At 41.5% G+C, this 19234-nt stretch overlaps 1 protein-coding gene across 1 annotated transcript; it reads left to right on the forward strand.

Moving 5' to 3' along the window:
• The first annotated feature begins 289 nt into the window (after positions 1–289).
• On the forward strand, positions 290–4663 carry HINT1 (histidine triad nucleotide binding protein 1). Its single transcript, XM_080265663.1, has 3 exons — positions 290–406; positions 1605–1709; positions 3956–4663. The coding sequence occupies exons 1-3, from the start codon at positions 299–301 to the stop codon at positions 4118–4120; spliced, it is 378 nt and encodes a 125-aa protein (XP_080121789.1). The 5' UTR covers positions 290–298; the 3' UTR covers positions 4121–4663.
• The last annotated feature ends 14571 nt before the right edge of the window (positions 4664–19234 follow it).

The raw sequence follows: 19234 nt of genomic DNA on the forward strand, positions 1-19234 counted from the left end.
TACTGATGGAGATGTGTGGCATGACTCAGCACCTTCTTTTGCTTGTACTGCGATGGATATCCACCAATCAATTTGTTCATGACATTGTTTGGGAGAGTGACATTGAGTCTTTTTCTGTTTATCCGAATTGGTTTTATATATTATCATCTAAAACTTAATCACATTACGTGACTTCGGAAACTAAGTACGTGCACGATTTTTTAATCTTTCACATTTTCATAATGTTTGTTAAATGTAAATTTTCAGAAGTGGAGTATATACTGAAGCGATTTCGGGAGAGTAGTGTCACTATATAGCCATGAGTGAAGTCGAGAAGGCGCAGGGTGCCGCCCCGGGTGGCGACACTATCTTTGGAAAAATTCTTCGTGGAGAAATACCAACTAAATTTATCCATGAGGATGATAAGGTAAGTACTTTTACTTAAAGTGGGTAGTAATAATTTTCAGCTGTGATGTTGGGTGAGAGTGTCAGAAATGTTTTATGGCCACGCCGGCACTTGTATGGCAGCATGGCCTTATTTATCAGGATTATATCAGTCAAGCAAGCTTATGACAGGCGTTATATATGCCTTTGAGAAATAGCCACTTGTTGTTTGCATCTGAATATTTATATAAGTTATCATGACACGTATTACTGATCAATAGAAATTCACTGATGGCTCAAACTCCACTAACTTCATTTATGGCACTGCAAGTGTAGGACCTGTGCCATTCATTCTTCAGTGCCCATGAATGAAGTAACCTCGTCTTATATTCCTCATGTTTTGTTGTGTGTGGGGAGGTAATAATGGAGAAGCCTAGTGCTGCATCACCACAGTATTGATTAGAAATAATGTATTGATGCCTGCATTTTATTTGACCACTGACTTAAGAAGACTCACTGGTATGTCAAGTTAACACCCTTTAAATACTGTGAGGTCAGTCCTGAGCAAGATATTGCTGACTTTTCAATTTGTGGAAGAAATTCTTTTATTTGAACAATTCATAGCACTTCCTAATTGTGGCTTTAGGCTCATCTGGATAATTTCCTAGTAGACTGCAGACTGAACTTCCCTTTCGACAGTCCACTATTTTCCTTTCGAGAGATAGGGAGTTAAGGTATGGTCAAATAACCAGCAGTGGAACAATTTGATTGTTAGTGCCATTCCGGGAAGGCGTCTCTCCAGCACAGTGAAACCAGGACATACCATAACTTAGTGATATGACATGTTTTAGGTTTTGAGATTGAAAAATAGTAAAAATCAATATGCCTACTCTGTATGTTCACAGAAGGTACTTGAGAAATTTCATAAAGAAATATTCTTTGTTGATGAAATAAAGAGGCAATAGCATCATGTATTTTTTTTTTTTTTTTTTTAATTCCATTGTATACTGCATTGTCATTTTATTTATTTTTTTTTTTTGGGGGGGAGGGGGGAATGGCTGTTATTTACAGTAGTTTTTAAAATCATTGTCTTAGTCATTTTACCATGAACAGTGATACCATTTACAGGATATAACTGCTGAGTTATGTAATAGTTCAACCTTAATTATACTTCTGATACATCATAGGCTATATTTTAAGTATGTTGTAAGCAGTAAGTTATACTCCTACTGTATTTTCAGTGTGTTGCCTTCCATGACGTGTCCCCTCAGGCTCCAATTCACTTCCTGGTGATCCCACGCAAAGCCATTGCCACTCTCACTGATGCTGAAGACTCTGATGAACAGGTAAATTGAGACTTCATTTGTGTAGGTTAATTCATACGTTGTGAAACTATAGGCTATATGCCTAAGCCTTAAATTGCAAAGAGGAATGCAAACAACTTAATTTTTTAGGTATTGAACATCTGTGGTTATTATTTGTAGTTAACTTGCTTCCTGCATTGCAGAGTGCAGTCAGCAAATTTATAGTACCATAGTGTAAACTCAGTCCATCTTTGTCTTATGTTTGAGAAATTGTCAAGAGTTTGAAGCCTAAATTCCAGTTTTTTATTTTTAACTTTTAAGAATACAATCATGTACTGATATCTCTTCAGGTGATTGGTTAAGTTAGGGTACCAGGTAGTTGATAAATTGTCAAAATGTCTTCTAATCGACATTACCCAGTTACTATCAGAGATGCACTTAATTCTTTAATATTAACATGTTTTTCAGGAAACTTCCCCTTCCCTCCAAAGTATAGTCTACAGTACATTAAACCTGTGACTGAGATACCGGTACTAGCTTGTGTGTGTGTGTGAGGAGGTATAAATTTAACACTCATCCAGTACCATAATGTTTGTGTGTGATCTTATACCTTTTATACTTGGGTTTGATGAAGTGTCTGGCAGTGAAGATGTGCAATAATACAATAATCTTGGTAAAGATAGGACCTTTACAATCCTTCTCACATGCTTACTCCATTATGTAATACTGCAAATATTTATCTCCTGTCCATTCTGTCATCAATGAGTGTCTCTCGGTTCACCGTAATACTGCTCATTGCTTTCCTTGTGCACCTCATTCTCTTAGTACAAGACAATCTTCAGCATACCTTCTGCAGAGATATGTGGGACGGATGATGTGTTGTAAGCAGATTAACCTCTTTAATCCAGTGACATATTTTTCATACAGTACTTTAATCTTGCTGTCACCCAGCAGTTTTATTCAGTACAGCATTGGACAGACCACTAGTAGTGAAGAGGTTAATGAAAGCTATACTTAATCCTTCATCATTATTTTGGTCTCTTTTGTACATAAGGATAAAGTGAGTTGGGGTCTAGAAAATAAAGAAGCATGAAAGTGGGAGAATTATCAACAGATTACTCAGCAAAATTAATCAAACACTCAAACACCATTCAAGCCTCTGGAATCCATGCACTAGCTGCCTCCCAGTCTTAACCATCCACATTTTCTTTTTCTTTGTAAATGCATGTCATTTTACCTACCAGATAGATTCAGGTCATATCCCTTCAAGTTAACCCATTAAATCCAGTGATGTATTTTTTCCTTTATTGTTTCTACCTCAGAAAACTTGTACTCACTCTGGAATAAGCATTTTTAACAGCATGGGTTAGGTCTAGCCGTCTTTAACTTGTCCTCTACTTGGGGCTTTCCCTAAGTTAAGAACAAAAAATCATTGGTAATGGGAAAATATACTGCAAAAAAGAATCAAGGGCTTAAATAAAAGTAGGGTGCCTTCAGTTTGCCTCAAACAAAATAAATAAATTAATAGATAATTGGGAGTGTGGACAGAGTAGTATGGTATCTTCAGTTCACCAGATTTACGACAACATGTTATGTACTGGGCCACACCAGTGACTAAGAACTTAATTGGTTCTAGCACAGATCTGTAAGATACACCACTTGTAGCACCTCATCAGTTTGAAAAATTGACCAGCTATTTACTCTTCACTGAATGTCAACAGGCAGTGTCTGAGATACTGTATCTTTGTTTTTTTGCTGTTATTTTCTCTCTAAATTTCAGAATACTGACACTTAAGGTTTCAGTGATACTGTACTTACAAAACTGATTTACCCATTTACCCATTCCACCAGATGTATGGAAAAGATTATATTTTAGAACGTATCCCTAACAAGGGCTGCCTGTAAAAAGTATTTGGTATATTTGGATGATAAGTTTGATGTCTGAGGTATGTGTGACATTTGTGGGGTTCATTTATGTTTGGATACTGTTTATAGAAATGCTTAAGAGATGAGCCACGGTTCTAGGGTCCGTGATGTATGAATGTTTGGTCAGTATCACTGTGCATGCTGTTGATGGTTTTCCCACTTTCATACAATATATACTTTATCTTTCATTGTTTATAGGTCCTGTCACATCCCGTCTTTAGGTGGGAAAAAGTTTTGGATGATGAACAGAGGAATAAAATCTGTTTAGATGTGGTATACTAGTTGTCATTAGATAGTACATTGTAGGTACGGTACTGTAACTTGCATATAGGCAAAATCCTACTTAGGTTTTGTCTTTTCAGCTCTTGGGTCACATGATGCTTGTGGCAAAGCGTGTAGCCAAGGAGCAGGGGCTGAACAACGGCTTCAGACTGGTGGTGAACAACGGAAAAGATGGAGCACAGAGTGTCTATCACCTCCACCTGCATGTCATGGGAGGACGCCAGATGCATTGGCCTCCAGGCTAATGCACTGGGGGTTTATCTACACCTGCTGGCACACACCTGATCCATTCTCGACATACACCTGCCTTCCACTTTGATATGCCCCAGACAGCAGCACCAGAAATACCCTAGTCTTTCATATCTTGGCACACTTGGTTCTCACATTAAACTTTGATCATTATGAAACTCAATCTTGCAGTCATGTCTAACAGCCCCTTCAGAATGTTAGTTTGCTGGAGGCTGCTCTATAAATTGTTTTAGACCTTGTGAACTTGAATCAGTGGTTGACTTATGGCTGGTAGGGTGATCCAGCAACTGTCAATGGTATAATGAAAGATGAATTAAACTTGATATCCCCTACAGTGGTTCCTTTTGAATCCTTACACATTATTACCTTTGTATTGCACTATTGCATTGTATTGGCAGTCAAAATCTAAGTGATTACTCACCTTGCAATTTGTAGGTGTTCCTGCATGGTATTTGCTTTGAAGTAGCTATTTAAAAAAATGCCCTGAATTTTGAGTAATGGTGTGTATTGCAAGTTCAAAATAAATTTCCAAACACTACGCAAGCTTGTATTTTTTCATTTACATTACCTGCAATATTCTTTCACTGTGTTAATGTTTATGTATTGTAGTATGGGTAGTCCTTGTTATAAGCTAGGAATGTTTTCCAATGTGACACAACTTTTTCCATGCAACTAATGCTGTAAATGGTGGGGAAGTTTGGCAAATCAACTTGAGAGACAAATTCTCATGTACCGGTATATTGCAGACATAATACAATACCAAAAAATGTCAAACTTGTATCTCATGAAGACTGGTACAGTATTTTTCCGTGCTTTTGTAAATATGTAGTACAGTAGTTTACCAGGTATATGATGACTATGCCAGGCCATAAAAACTTAACAGCTATAAGAACTGGGCTATTTCATAATTCTGCAGATTGGTATAAGCTGTGTTCTGTATTCTTTAGTCAGTTCTGGGATATATGCAGGCAAAATGCAGCTTACACATGAAATGACCTGGGACATGCTTCTGGTACGTGTGTATTTAAGAAGCTCAAAAAACACCTATTTCTAACTTGAAAGGCACTGAACAATAAATGATAAGGAACTAAGTGAGAAATAGTATTAATCAACATCTTAGTAATAATAAAAATGAAATAAACAATTCTTACCCTTTAAAGTCAGTGACATCCTATTTTTTTCATGTCTGCTGATACCAAATGACTTGTTCACTTACGAAAAGCCTGTCGTACTGAAGGAGTTAAGGTTATATCTTCCCACCCACCCCATTCAAAGTCTGTCCTAAGCTGAAAAAAGTAATCATTAAAAAAAAAAATCTTCAGACTCATTGTATAAAACTAAGTTTGAGTACCAGAACAATGATGAAGGATTAGGTACAGCCTTCATTAACCTCTTCACTACTAGTGGTCTGTCCAGTGCTAATAAAATCAGTTGGCAGCATGATTAAAATACTGTATGAAAAATATGTAACTGGATTAAAGAGGTTAATCTGCTTATGCCACACCATCCCTCCCACATCTCTTTGCAGAAGGTACAGTATGCTGAAGATTTTCTTGTACTAGGAGAATGAGGTGCATAAGGACAGCAATGTACAGTATTATGGTGCATTGACAGACACTCAATGACAATAGACATGAGATAAATGTTTGCAGTATGACATAATGGAGTAAGCATGTGTGAAGGACTGTAAAGGTCTTACCTATACCAAGATTATTGTATTATTGCACATCTTTCCCAGACACTTCATCAAACCCCAGTATAAAGGTATAAGATCACACACAAACATGGTACTGGATGGATGTTAAATTTATACCTTCTTACACACACACACACACACACACACACACACACACACACACACAGGTGGTTTGGCCATGTGGAGAGGATGGAGAGTGAGAGACTGAAGAGAAGAGTGTATGTGAGTGAGGTGGAGGGGGGTAGAGGGTGGAGGAGGCCAAGAATGAGATGAAGGGATGGAATGGAGAGGTATAGGAGAGAGGGGGATGTGAGCTGGGAGCAGGGCAGTGAAATGGCTGGGGATAGGGCGACATGGAGGCGATTTGTTTGTGTCCATCCCTTACAGGATTGAAACGTCTGGCAATAGATAGATAGACAAAATATACACAGTACAAAGTTGGAGAAATCATCTTTACACTGAATTCCAAAGTGCCTGTTGAGGCTGAGTAAGTAGGTGATGGTTCTAAAGCAGCTGATACTTGAGAACTGGAATATGAGGCAAAGGGAGGTATGTGGTTTAGGTAGATTCATTTTTTAATTCTGTCTGTCCAAAGTCAGACACCTTCATCCTCAAAGGTTTGGCCACAACAATTGCTTCCATGACACCCTGTCCTCTGCCATCAAGTTGCTCTACCTCCAACTCGTACCACCCTCAGTTTGTCATTCATTACTTTTCCACCTCAAACCTCCACATCATTCAGTTTATACTCAAGTTCTTGGTAAGAAAAAAGTGCAAGTACGGTATGCCATACACATAATGCAAATGAGCACAAAAAGCATCCGTTATTTACAAAAGGTATTCGATAACTAAATTAAAGCAAGAAAGTGATTTGAACCTGGAACCAGATTAATGAACAACTCTTAAAATCAGTTCCTTCCTGTAACTCTATTTTTTGCAAGACGAAGAAGAGGAAAGAGTCTGCATTCTCCTTTCGTTTTCCTTCCTACCAAGTAAATTTTTAAAGGAAAATTATCGTGTAACTAAGAGACAGGTAAGTGTCAATCAGACTCCTCAGACAAAACCGAAGGAACTTGATAAAAAAAAAAAAAATGAATGTTATGGGGAAATACAAGATGTGTATATTCCACTGTAAACATTATTTTTGGTGTATGGATTGCATGAACTTCAATGTGAGCTGTGCCTACATTTTTCCCTTGAACAGCTCGGATGCTTATCCTTGGGGTCTTCATCTCTTGTGTAGGAGGCACATCTTCCTTGGCAAGGTATTTTGTATATTACACTTTGTAGGTGGGGGGGGAGGGGCTACCACCATCCACTCACAAAGTTAAGCCACCATCAAGTGGCTCTGCATTGAGTGACAAGCCAAACGGTTTCTTGTAACCCAGGATCTGTACTACAATGAGTGGTATCCATAAAACCAAATGATGTCTGGTGGGGTAAGGCACTCCAACCAAATGGGGCTCAGAAGGTTTTCCATCTTAGGGATGGTTGGGGTTTACTCACGTAATGCTGCACGGGCAAGTGAGGCTGGTCACCTTCACCTCACTTATCAGGACTGAGTGGCTTAGTCTCGGGCCCCTATGCTCCTGAAAGGGAAAAAAATGGATGATGGATAGGGTTATGATTTGTTTTTGCATGAAGTACAGTACAGTGAATGTAGAGGGCAGAAATTTCCCATCTCTTGTTCGTTTATAAAGGCTCCCACATGCTTGCAGGAGTCGGCCGTGGTCACACTCTCCATGCGGCTCGATCTCGGGCAGCCTCCCTATTCAGTCTCTTATCCCTGAGGTCACACTCTATGGCCTCGTCCCAGGTCTTTTTCGGTCTGTCTCTCGCAACCCTACCCTCAACATTCACACCTTTCACCCTATGAAACCACCTGCCATTTTATATCCTCTCAACTTGCCCAGACCATTTCCGTCTACGTCCCTTTTTAACAACAATAATACATTGAAGTCCTATCTTAACTCTTCATTCACAGTCCTAAATCCCCCACGCCTCTCATTCAAGGATGCACTACATATCTATCTAATCATTATCATTTCTGTACGTTTGAGCCTACAAATATCCTCTTCATCTATTGCCCAGGTCCCACTACCGTACAGCACTACACACCTAACACATGCTGCATACGAGGAACCCTTGGCACGAAGGGAAAGCCCTCTCAGTTTCAGGAGAGGCAAGACCTCCCTGAATTACTTCCAATCACTCCTCGCCCTAGCCACAGAGCTATCTCCAACCCCACCTCCAGCACATAACATGTCCCCCCAAAACAATGCTCTTCCACACACCCAAGAGACTCCAGCAAGATCAGGATGGCTTACAATCCCTCTGCTCTGACAGTACCACTACCACCCCTAGATATCATCATTCTTGTTTTATCCACATTTACTTGTACCTTAAAAGTATATAAACAAATACGAGAGGGCTTTCATGATTAGGCTTGTTCAAGAATCTGGTTCCAGTACTGTGGCTGTTGAGTAATGCAATACTTTAGGGTAATATATAGCCTCCACTTTACTATGATGAGTCATTATGCAGGCGTCTGAGCTTAATGGCTGCGTACTGCCATTGTGGGAATGGATTATAACTATGATTCTCACGGATAATTTGCAACCTGAACTTGTGATACTGAGGTTGCTCCACTCATTTACTTTTGCAAGCTTAGAAAAAGAGCAAAGATTCATAATCACATGGGGAATTGTGCAACTGATGCATTATTTATATAATTAATGTTTGTATAAAAATGCGGAAGTACAGTTGCGTAATATGACTTGGAAAAACTATATAAAACAATGACTTGTGGTTACATGCCGCCACCGGATGCAACAGTCACGTTTGATCTTTAAGTGGTTGTTTCCAGTCACATAGACGTTATAGTTTGCTTCCTCATCTTACAAAACACTGGGCCTTATGCATGTAAGAGCCTAACCATTTTTTCTGAAGATGAAGAATCCTCTATATCAGTTAATTATTACCAGAAATTACTCCGTTTGGCCACATTTTCTACTGGCTTGGTTGTAAAGTGATTGGCAGACGGCCAGACATTTGAGTGAAGATACTGGTTTAAGCTAGGATTCTTACGCCTAAGTTCAGGAAACTTTGTGGATACGGCTCATAGCCCATTTATAGTGAGACTGGCACAGGTGTGGAGCTACAGTACTCTGCTGGGTTTGTATTTATCTAGAATCTACCAGTGTGCAGAATACACAGGTCCCTTGAACAGTTTACTATCATCAGAAATCGCTTACCTTGTCATATTAGTTACCTTTACTATTCATTCTAGTTTTGCTGTGAAGTTATGGTGGGTAAGTGAAGCCACAGGGATAAACAAACACTCCTATACGCAAGCTACAGAAAATTTGTGAATATGGAGGAAGTGGCCCTAGGCAATTTGGGAGATCACTGACCGGGGTCCTGTATTCTTAGACCCTCCTCAACCTGTGCTTATGATTGTGAATGTATACGTTTGTCTTCCAACCACACAACTGCCAAACACTTAAGAATCAAATAAGAGTGAATATTTAAAGTAACAAAATATGAAAAATTGAGTGTTTCTAACAGTACTTAACTTCTAGAGACTTGGTTATGGTAAAATTTGGTTAGGATCTCTTATAAATACAACTCCAGGATGCCAGGTGTAGAAGAAATATCTGTACTTTTTCTACTTCCTACGTACCCACATTATTGCGTCTGTGGATGTGTAGCCTCAGCGAAAATTATTATTAAAACGACGATGTTTATTACCTTATTTACACAAAGAGGTAACTGGGGCCTTTTTACACTAAAAAGTACTGTACTCATTTCATGCATCCCCCTGTGGAATGCAAAGTATGCGATTTAGAAGAACCAATCTGCTGCCCATGCTATAGCCAAAAAAAAAAAAAAAAAAAAAAAAAAAAATCGCTTACTCTTCCACTGCATCTATTTCACACTAAGGGTATGTCCATTACTTTCCTCCCGACATATCATATACAGCTGGTATACAGCAGCTAGAGGGGCACTCACTAGAGCCCAGCTCTCCGACAAGGGCAAGCCACTCTTCATAATGGGTTAGGTTTTCTCATCATTGATTACGTCATTAGGGTTTCACAACAAAATGTTTTCCGGATCCAGAATCTGTAATACGATCTGGATCGGTCCCAAAAGTTAATCGATTGTTCCCTTGGACATGGGCTATCTACTCTTTTAGTTTTTGTGTATTCCCGTAAACAAACGAACAAACAGGGGTGAAATACTCTCCTTGTCGGAGAGGAAAAATAATCATCCGAGGACAATGAAACATATTAGGCCACTCTCAGCTCAAGAATGTTAGCAACCAGAGGAAAGTATGCAGAAGGGATGAAATATTAGCGTGCCTTTGTGCCCAACTGTACAGCCCAGAAACTAAATGCAAAAATCGTTCATTTGTATGTTCACATGATGGCAGGTGTTAGAGAAATATCCTTTACCTGCATACCAGAAGTTAAAGGTGGGGACAGACACCATGAGGCGCTTAGCCGCGGTGCTAACGTTGGGGGATGTAGCACCCCTGTAAATAAGGCTGGGGTACGTGGCATAACTGTGTATACTGTTGAGATATTTAGTAACTCTGTTGACAGTAGCCTAGTAGCAGTAGCAACCCCAGGCTCATCGTGAACTTGGTGAACTGCAGACAGAAACTGCCCTCCTGCAACTCACCATTCCTTCCACAGCATAGGGAGTGAACTGAGGGACGTGGGTTTAACCGGGCACAGGATCACCTCAGTTCTATCAGTGCCACCGCATGAAGGCATCCCTCACTGGCACCATAATTTTACAAAGCATATGTGAAAAATACTGCATAGAAAAAAGAAAGTATTTACAAGTACTACAGACAATATTTGGATAGGTGGCAAAAAGACTAAATATTCTGAAATCATAAATAAATAGCACGTGGTCGGATCGAGTAACTTAAAAGGCAAATGCATGAAGTATTAAATCTCATTCATTACGTTACTCTCAACCACGTGCTATTAAATCTCAACAGAAAGTATTCATTCAGAAGTTTAACACATGATATGCTTTTGAACTCATTCGTACTGTCGATTTAATTCCATTCAAATTGTTCTTAAGATTTATTCATATTAACAAAACATGTTCTTTAAACAGTATTCAACCACGTGCTTTTGTTTACGAAATTTAGGGTTTGTTTATGATTGTGAGGTATTTAAATTCGTGTTGCCATATTCACCAATAGTGTTGCCACAGACTCAGTATTATCTGGAGTCTTATGTACTCCAACATTATCTGCAGTATGCCATTTATGCCAACATTATCTACAGTAGGATGCCATATACCTCAACATCATTTACAGTGGTGCCACATACCCCAACATTACTGTATGTCACATACCCCATTATCTACAGTGTGGCACATGTCCCAATAGTATCTACAGTGGTGCCACATACCGCAGCATTATCTACAGTGTCCCACATACCGCAGCATTATCTACAGTGGTGCCACAAACCGCAGCATTTTCTACAGTGTCACCACATACCACAACATTATCTACAGTGTCACCACATACCCCAGCATTATCTACAGTGTTCCACATATCCCAATATCATTTACAATTTGCCACATAACCGTGTTGCCGTATGCCCTAGCACTACTGTGTGCCACATACCTCAATATGTTACCTACAGTTCTGCTACATACCCTAACATTACCTACAGAGTGTCACATATCTAACATCATCTTCAGCGTTGCCATACATCCCAGCATTATCAACATTTCCCTCATATACATCTGATAAAACTGGAAAGTGGTACAGTAAATGGTATTGGTGTGGTGGTGATGGTGATGATGTGTATGCTCTATGAAGCCTTTCTTTCCTTACAAATAAATTTACCACATCGTCTATATTTGGGAATTTACCAGTTCTCAAGGGTTTAAAGTTATATCCATTATCAATGATAAAGCAATTTATATTGTGCTGCAGGTTTTCGTGAAAACAGAGAAAACTGAAAACTGCTGGATGGACGAGTACAGGGCCTGTATCTTCAGGCCTGGCCTCTGTAACGGCACTAACCAGTAAAATACATTCACTCATTCACACCACCACACCAGATGTACACATATATGTGTAAACATCTCTGTGTGGGAACTGTACGTGTTTTAGATCCTCATTTGCTCCGCAGCCGAAAGGATTATGTACTCTGGTATAATTTCATCTTAAAACACCAATGTATGAAAATTATAATCCAGTACTTCCAATGCCGATGCACGAGAATTACGTAAGTACATTGCATTTATAGTTCATAATAGTCTTGATTATGAGGCTGTGGCACGTATCCTGCTGTCAACAAGATTGGGGGAGTCACCACAGTCGCCACCACAAGATGTAACCAGGCCGCGTCAGCCGTAACGGGGCCGTCGCTGGGCGGGTTTTGGTAAAGCAGGGTTGTGTGTGGGCGGTTTTAGTGTAGCAGGGTTGCCAGTGGACGGGTTAATATATAGCGGGATTGTTAATTAGGGTTTTTTGATGTTGCAGCGTTATATGTAATGGTGTAGCCAGAGGGGTGCCCGGGGTTGCATTGGACACTCCTGAAATGCCTGGTCACCCCAGTCGCCATTCCAAATTTCTAGAGGAGTATCCCTGTACCCCTTAAAGTGTTTTTCTTGTGTCACCTCAATTAAGCTTGGCCACCCCTTGGTCACCCCATTATTAAACATTTTAGCAACTGCCCTGGGCGTACGTGTGGGTTTTCGTGTTGCAGGCTTGACTGTGTGCTAGCTTGATTGTGGGCGGGTTTGGATACAGCAGGGTTGTCAAAGGGCGGGGGCACAATTACCGTTTGACCGCACCTTTTATGGCCCATCAGAACTCATTGGCGGATTCCTCACTTCTACCTCGGGCGCGGTTTACCCTAGGAGAATGAGTTTGGGTTTAGGGTGTAATGTCCGCCACGCCCGAGTAAATCCACGGTGGTTGCGTCTTAGGTGCGTAGCTGGCAACTGGCTCGACTGGACTGGCCACGCCGTCCCTACAAACTCCCTCAGTGTCTGGAAAGCTGTGGTGGAGGTGGGATACATTTTTCTGGATTGCTGTGATACGAAACATCCCCATCATCACCACGTTTAAATTTGTGTCCACTGGGGGTTGAATTCTAAGTGGTTTCGGATATTTCGTAGCACGTCCTCCTCAGCAATTTATTCTGCACATTGTACTTTCAGAACCTCTCCTGTGTCACTAATGTAAACTATGGCCAAATTAAAACTATGAACTGTATACAAGAGGAAGTAATTCGCCAAGGAAGAGGCGTTACTAATCCTTCTAAAATATCTAGAATGCTACGGCCTTACCCACTTATGGTGCTTGAATTATCATGAAATTGAAAAGCGTTTGGGAAAGAGGCTTATATCCTTCATCGTGTGATCTTCTGCGTTTTATTTATTTATCAGACTAAATCCACTGGTCTTGATATTAATGCAGTAGCTGATAAAACCAATTCCTGGTGCTTGAATTACTGAAAGTTGAAATTTTTGGAAGGAGTAGGCAAAAAAAAAAAAAACGAAAAAAAAAAAGCTTGTGTTTTCATCTTCGCCCATTATTCCTATATTTTAAACTATCCACTGCTCTTAAACTTTAATATCATACATAATAGCATTCCTCCTAGAGTCTGACTTATTATGAGATGTGAAGATTTTGTGACGGAGACTTATATTCTCCGTCACGTGAGACCTCGCCCACTGAAAACGAAGTAACGGAACAGAAGCACTACTTGTGATGGTGGTGATATATGAGTGCCAGAGTTTAGCGATGGAGTCAACTGGCACGGAGCTCTACCTGGATTACGTGTGTGTACAGTGGAGTAGTGTTTTGTAGCCTAGTAAACTATTCACCCACATCCATGTATATTCTGACACACTGTTGCTGTTGTTGCATCCCCCCCCCCCCAGCTCATCCTAGTGTGAACCTGGTAGACTGCAGGCTAAAGCTACGTTTTCCTGCAGTCCACCATACTCCCTGGAAGAGATACGGGAGGAGTAGACGGAATTTGTATAACCAGGCAGCAGAATCACCTTACTATACCGGTGCCACCACGGGAAGGCGTCCCTCACCAGCTGCACCTGACTTGTAAAATTGATTCCCGGGTAGAATAAGCGAGATATTGCAAACTATCTCCAACATCCTAACCCTAATACTCTGAAATTGTGTGATTAAGTTATTGGTATTAAAATCCTGTCAACTGTTCAGCGACATTTGTTATTAAGGCCTATTGCTATGAGTACCCTATTGTGAAATGGCTTGATCCCCTGGTAGTGTATGCTAGATATTGTATACTTATTACCAGCACCCCATTTATCTCGAGGAATTTTGATGACAACATTAACATACGGGTGTGGGACTTTGGTGTGGCGTATATAGTGAAGTTAAAGCAGTGGAGCTGGGGATACTGGGGATGTGTATAGAGTGCGGAGCGTGTACTGGATGTGGAATTGTGTGATTCATGAAGAGTGTGCTGTAAGGAAATCTGCGGACCAAAGAGTTGAAGAAAGAGTGCTTAGATGTGGTCGTATGGAGAGAAGAGGTATAAGAAATGTGGTTATTGTTGTATCAGAGAGTCTGAAGGAGGGAGGAGGAGTGGTAGGCCAAGAAGGTGAATAAATTTGGTAAATAAGTGTATTGAGAAATCGATTTAGGGAGACTGAGGATGCAAAAGAGTTGGCAAGGGGTTGAATTGGTAGGATGACTTTTGTACAGAGGAGCTAGTGAATGCCCTCCCCCCCTTTTCTTTTAAATTTAGTCATTGGATTGACTTTCAGATATTACTGGGCTCCTATGTGTGGGGGTTTATGCCTGTAAGGTGAAATGAGGATTCCCGGGGCTTGAATGGTGAGGGAACGAGTGTATGGGCTGTTGCACTGGACATGCTCTTGCTTAGTTCTCTTATGTTTTTTCTTGTTTTCTTGAACCCTACTTCACGCCATCTTTGGATGGGAAAAGAGATCGGGAATATGATGAAGAGGAGGAAGATAATAATTATGTCTGTTAATCGATGAGTGAGTGTGGTGCCCTGGCGTGGCTAAGGGGGGGGGGGCCTGTAGGGGCCTGAGCCCCCATGTCAAAACATCGGCACCTCTTTTTCAGATACAGAATTATTTAATGTGAGCACACTGCGCAGCAGTCGCACCCCCACCCCCACCCCTACCCACCCATATTAAGACTTGGCCCCACCCCGACTCCCCCACTTAGCGAGACCTAGCTACGCCACTGATGTGGTGATGGTCCGCTAGTAATTTGCACGAGAATTCCACTTTCTGAATAAAATCGTCTAACGTTACCTAGAAAACTGTACCTAGATGTGAAAGTACCAGTGAATACTTTAAACCGCTTCAGTACTAGAGGTCTCCCCTAAGCTAAATATAATAGTTTGACAGTAACAGGAATATTCATCGTAAGAAACTGGAAAAGGATAAAAGGAAACGTGCACCCCAATAGCACCAAAGCTGAATACAGTCTTGTGTTGGTAGCAAGAGTAAAATATGAAAGACGTATTACTGTTAGGGGTTAGGTTACGTGGCGGAACCATGAATAATATAACTGGTTCTGACGCCATGAATTGATGCGTTACCCCTAAGTGCTCTACCCCTAAATACCGTAACAATCGTGTGGCGGAAACAAGAATAAAACACCTTGATTTTGAAGATGTGGAGTGATGTGTTAAGATGCTAGCAAAAAGAAAAGAAATGAAATGAAACGGACTGCACCACTTACAGAAGTCTACCCTACACAGAATACAATCGTGTGTCGGCAGCAAGTATAAAGTAACTGGTAAGGAAACCGTAAAGTGATGCGTTACCCTTGGCACACCTCCCCGTGGCGGCGGTGAAGCATAGGGCCGCCAGTATGCCTGCCATGCCCCTCCTACTGAGCAGGTGTGGACGCCATGGCCCTGCTCTCCTCCTGCCTCTGCTGCAGCCTACTACTAGGATCCATCATCGGCGGAGTATACACCACGGTTAGCTGATTTTTTTTTCTGTTTCTTAATTTATCTTTCTGTTCTGTCTCCCTACGTGTCTCAGTCTCCCTGCTAACATGTCCCCTTCCCAGTCTCTGTTCCTGCATCCTAACTCCTCTATTTGCTAAGAACGAACGTTGTATAAAAAAAAAAAAATGGGGTGGCAAATCCGACGTGGCCCATTGAGAACTCTTTAAGAGAAGGACGAGGGTAGCTCCCCGGAAACTTGTGTTGGCCAGACATATTTCAAGGACTGCCGCTGCCCTCCCCCGCACCCTTTGGCTACTCCTCAAACTCCAAACTTCCCTCCCTGCTTCTTAACTTACCTCAATGTCTTTTAATTTACCTCTCTTCCTCTCTCCGCGTCTTTCCCTGCTTTGTCTTCTTCCTCGTCTCACTACTTCCCTGCCTCCATCCCTGCTTCCTGACTTGCTACCCCTCCGTCTCATTTCTGCTGCAGCCTTCTACTGGTTCCGTCATCGAGAGAGTCTGTACTACGGTCAGTGCCTGCCTGTCTTGCTCACTGCCTCACTGCTTGCTTACCTCCCCGCACTGCCTCCTTCCCCCTCTCACTACAGTATTGTCTTCCTCTCTCTCTCTCTCTCTTCTGCTCACTACTACACAGTCTCCCTCCACTCCTCAATTCAGTTCCCTGTCTACCTGTCTCAGTTCCTCCTTGCCTCCCTTCCTGATTCCCAGTTTACCTTATTGTCTACATGCCCCACCACCTCCCTGCTTCCCTTCTCTCGGTCTCTCCTTCTTACATCGCTCTCAACCTCCGTGTCTCCCTGATAACCCTCTGTTTATCTCCGTATCTCCCAGTCTTATTTTTCACATCTGTCTCCCTTCCTTCTTGCATATTCCTACCACATTGCTGGCTACCTCTCAGTTTCAAACATTCGCTGATTTACTGTCTTATAAATTACGATGCTACCTGGTTTCCTGATATCTAATATGTTTCTTGTGGTTGAAGAGTGGCATGATTTTAAAATCATTATATACTTTAGGGTAGCGTTTATTCCATATTATTCTATTACTTTACTGTATTATTTTTAGGCTATATTGGTGAACTGACCGCCATATTGACGGTTATTGTATGATGAAAAACCATTTGGAATAAAGTACCGGTATTTTGATTCTTATTTTTATTCTGATTCCTACCTCACTCCCCCTCCCCTCTCCTCCTTTCGCTCAGTATCTTCCTCCCTCTCTTCTATTCATCATCATTCCCTCCCTTCCTCCCTTCAACCTTCCTTACTTTACTTCTGCTTACCTTCCCTCTTCCCCTATTCCTTCTTGCCTTCCATCATCCCTTATTCCTACTTCCCTTCATTCCTCCTTTCATCCTTCCCTTCCTTATTCCTGCTTGTCTTCCTTCCTCCCATATTCCTCTCTTTCTCATACACTCTGCCAACTTTCCAGCCTGCCACATTCTTGCCTGCCTCACTCTACCTCCTCACCCCGTAGCAATCTGTTCCGGCGCTTCTATTTACCCTTGCCAGTCACCTCTTTCTTTCCCGCCTTTCAGAGTATCTCCATGCTTTCTTCACAACCAGCTGACTGAGGCTCGTACTCTCATTGGTTAAAGAAGCTGCCTAACACCTCTTCCTTAGAGATTTGTTTTTGGATATAGGTGTTTAATATCCGTTTGTACGTTATTTATGCAGAGTATGGCGATACTGTTAGGATGTATGTAACAGAAGAGGACAGTAAGGTGTAATAAATAAAATAAAGCGGTTAAGAAAAGGTGCTAAAGAGCTTCCTCAACAGACGAGGATACGGGCCGAGATGGCATTGGAGGCTTCGTAGCACTTCTTACTTAACGATTTATTCTGCATGTTTTAAGCTACCGTACCTCAGTGTCTTCCTTTTATATTATTGATGCAAAGTATGTCAGTATTAAAACTATAGATAACATACGTAGATACTGAGGCGCAACGTGCTGAAAGAATCGGTAAGGTAGAGGTGTTACGAAATCTCTAAAGCCACTCTGAATACAAACATAACCTCTATCCCTCCCTCACTACCTCCCTTTTGCCTCATTACCTTCCTCCTTACCTCACCATTTTCCTACCTCCCTTCTTGTCTTACTACGGTACTTCCTGCGTCACTATACCTGCCTCTCTTCCTGCCTCACTACATCCTGTTTGTGTCACTACCTCCCTCCAGCCTATCTCATTATAACCCTAGGATGGCCAAGATATATATATATATATATATATATATATATATATATATATATATATATATATATATATAGATATTTATATATATATATATATATATATATATATATATATAAACTCTTACTGAAGGGGCTAATAAGTAAAGAATATTAACGATCCTCTCATTCTGTTAAATTTCTCCTCCACTTCGGTCGCTCTTCCAAACACATGCACAGCCAATGATTCAGGATATAAAAAGTCAAGGTTCCTTCAATTTACAGCTCAGAAAAAACACGTCCCGCATTCCTCATGTGAACACCTGGTACGAGTTTTGTTTAGGGTCACCAAATGTTACATGAGCACTTATATTTACTTCCTTGCCCTCCTCTCTCTTTATTCCCCATCTTTTTCCATTCCTTGTAATTTTTTCTCCCTCTTTCTGTTTACTCCATTCATTTCGCCCTCATTCCCATTCTGTTCTCCCTCCCTCATCCCTATTCCTTTCTCTCCCTCCCTCATCCCCATTCTTTTCTCTCCCTCCCTCATCCCCAATCATTTCTCTCCCTCCTTCATCCCCATTCATTTCTCTCCCTCCCTCACCCCTATTCCTTTCTCTCTCTCCCTCATCCCGATTCTTTTCTCTTCCTCCTTCACTGCCTCAGTGTCTCTGTTTCTTCCTCCTCTCCCTGCCTCTTTCCTTCACTCATCATTTACCTCCTCCCTCTCTCTTCCTTACTTTCTAATTCCTCCCTTCCTCTCCCTCAGCCTGTACTTCTCTTTCTTGTTCTTTAATCTTTACTCTCCTTTTTCCCTCATCCTTTACCTTCTTCCTCTCTTCCTACTTATTTCCCTACCTCACGCACCCCTACACACACACCCACACCCACACCCACACCCACACCCACACACATACTGTCATTCTTCCTTTCACGTGCTTGCCTCTACCAGCCTCTCCCTCACCTTGCACGGCAGCCTACGGTACCACCCTCCTCCTGCTTCACTGGTATCACCGTCTTCCTGCCTCGCCCTGCCTCACCCTGTACCATCCTCTCCCTGTCTCACCCTGCACCATGCCAGTCTCACCCTGTACCATTTTCTCCCTGCTTTAACTATATCACCGTCTTCCTACCAAGCCCTTGTACCACCCTTCCCTATCTAACCTGTAGGCTGTCAATGTCGCCCTGCCACTCTGCCTCCCTGCCTCATTCTACCCTGCCTCACCCTGCACCACTCTCTCTTTGCCTCCTCCTACACCGCCCT

The sequence above is a fragment of the Coenobita brevimanus genome, chromosome 16 (assembly GCF_032717465.1).
Source record: "Coenobita brevimanus isolate Jiangsu-jjx chromosome 16, ASM3271746v2, whole genome shotgun sequence".
Classification (NCBI taxonomy): Eukaryota; Metazoa; Arthropoda; class Malacostraca; order Decapoda; family Coenobitidae; genus Coenobita; species Coenobita brevimanus.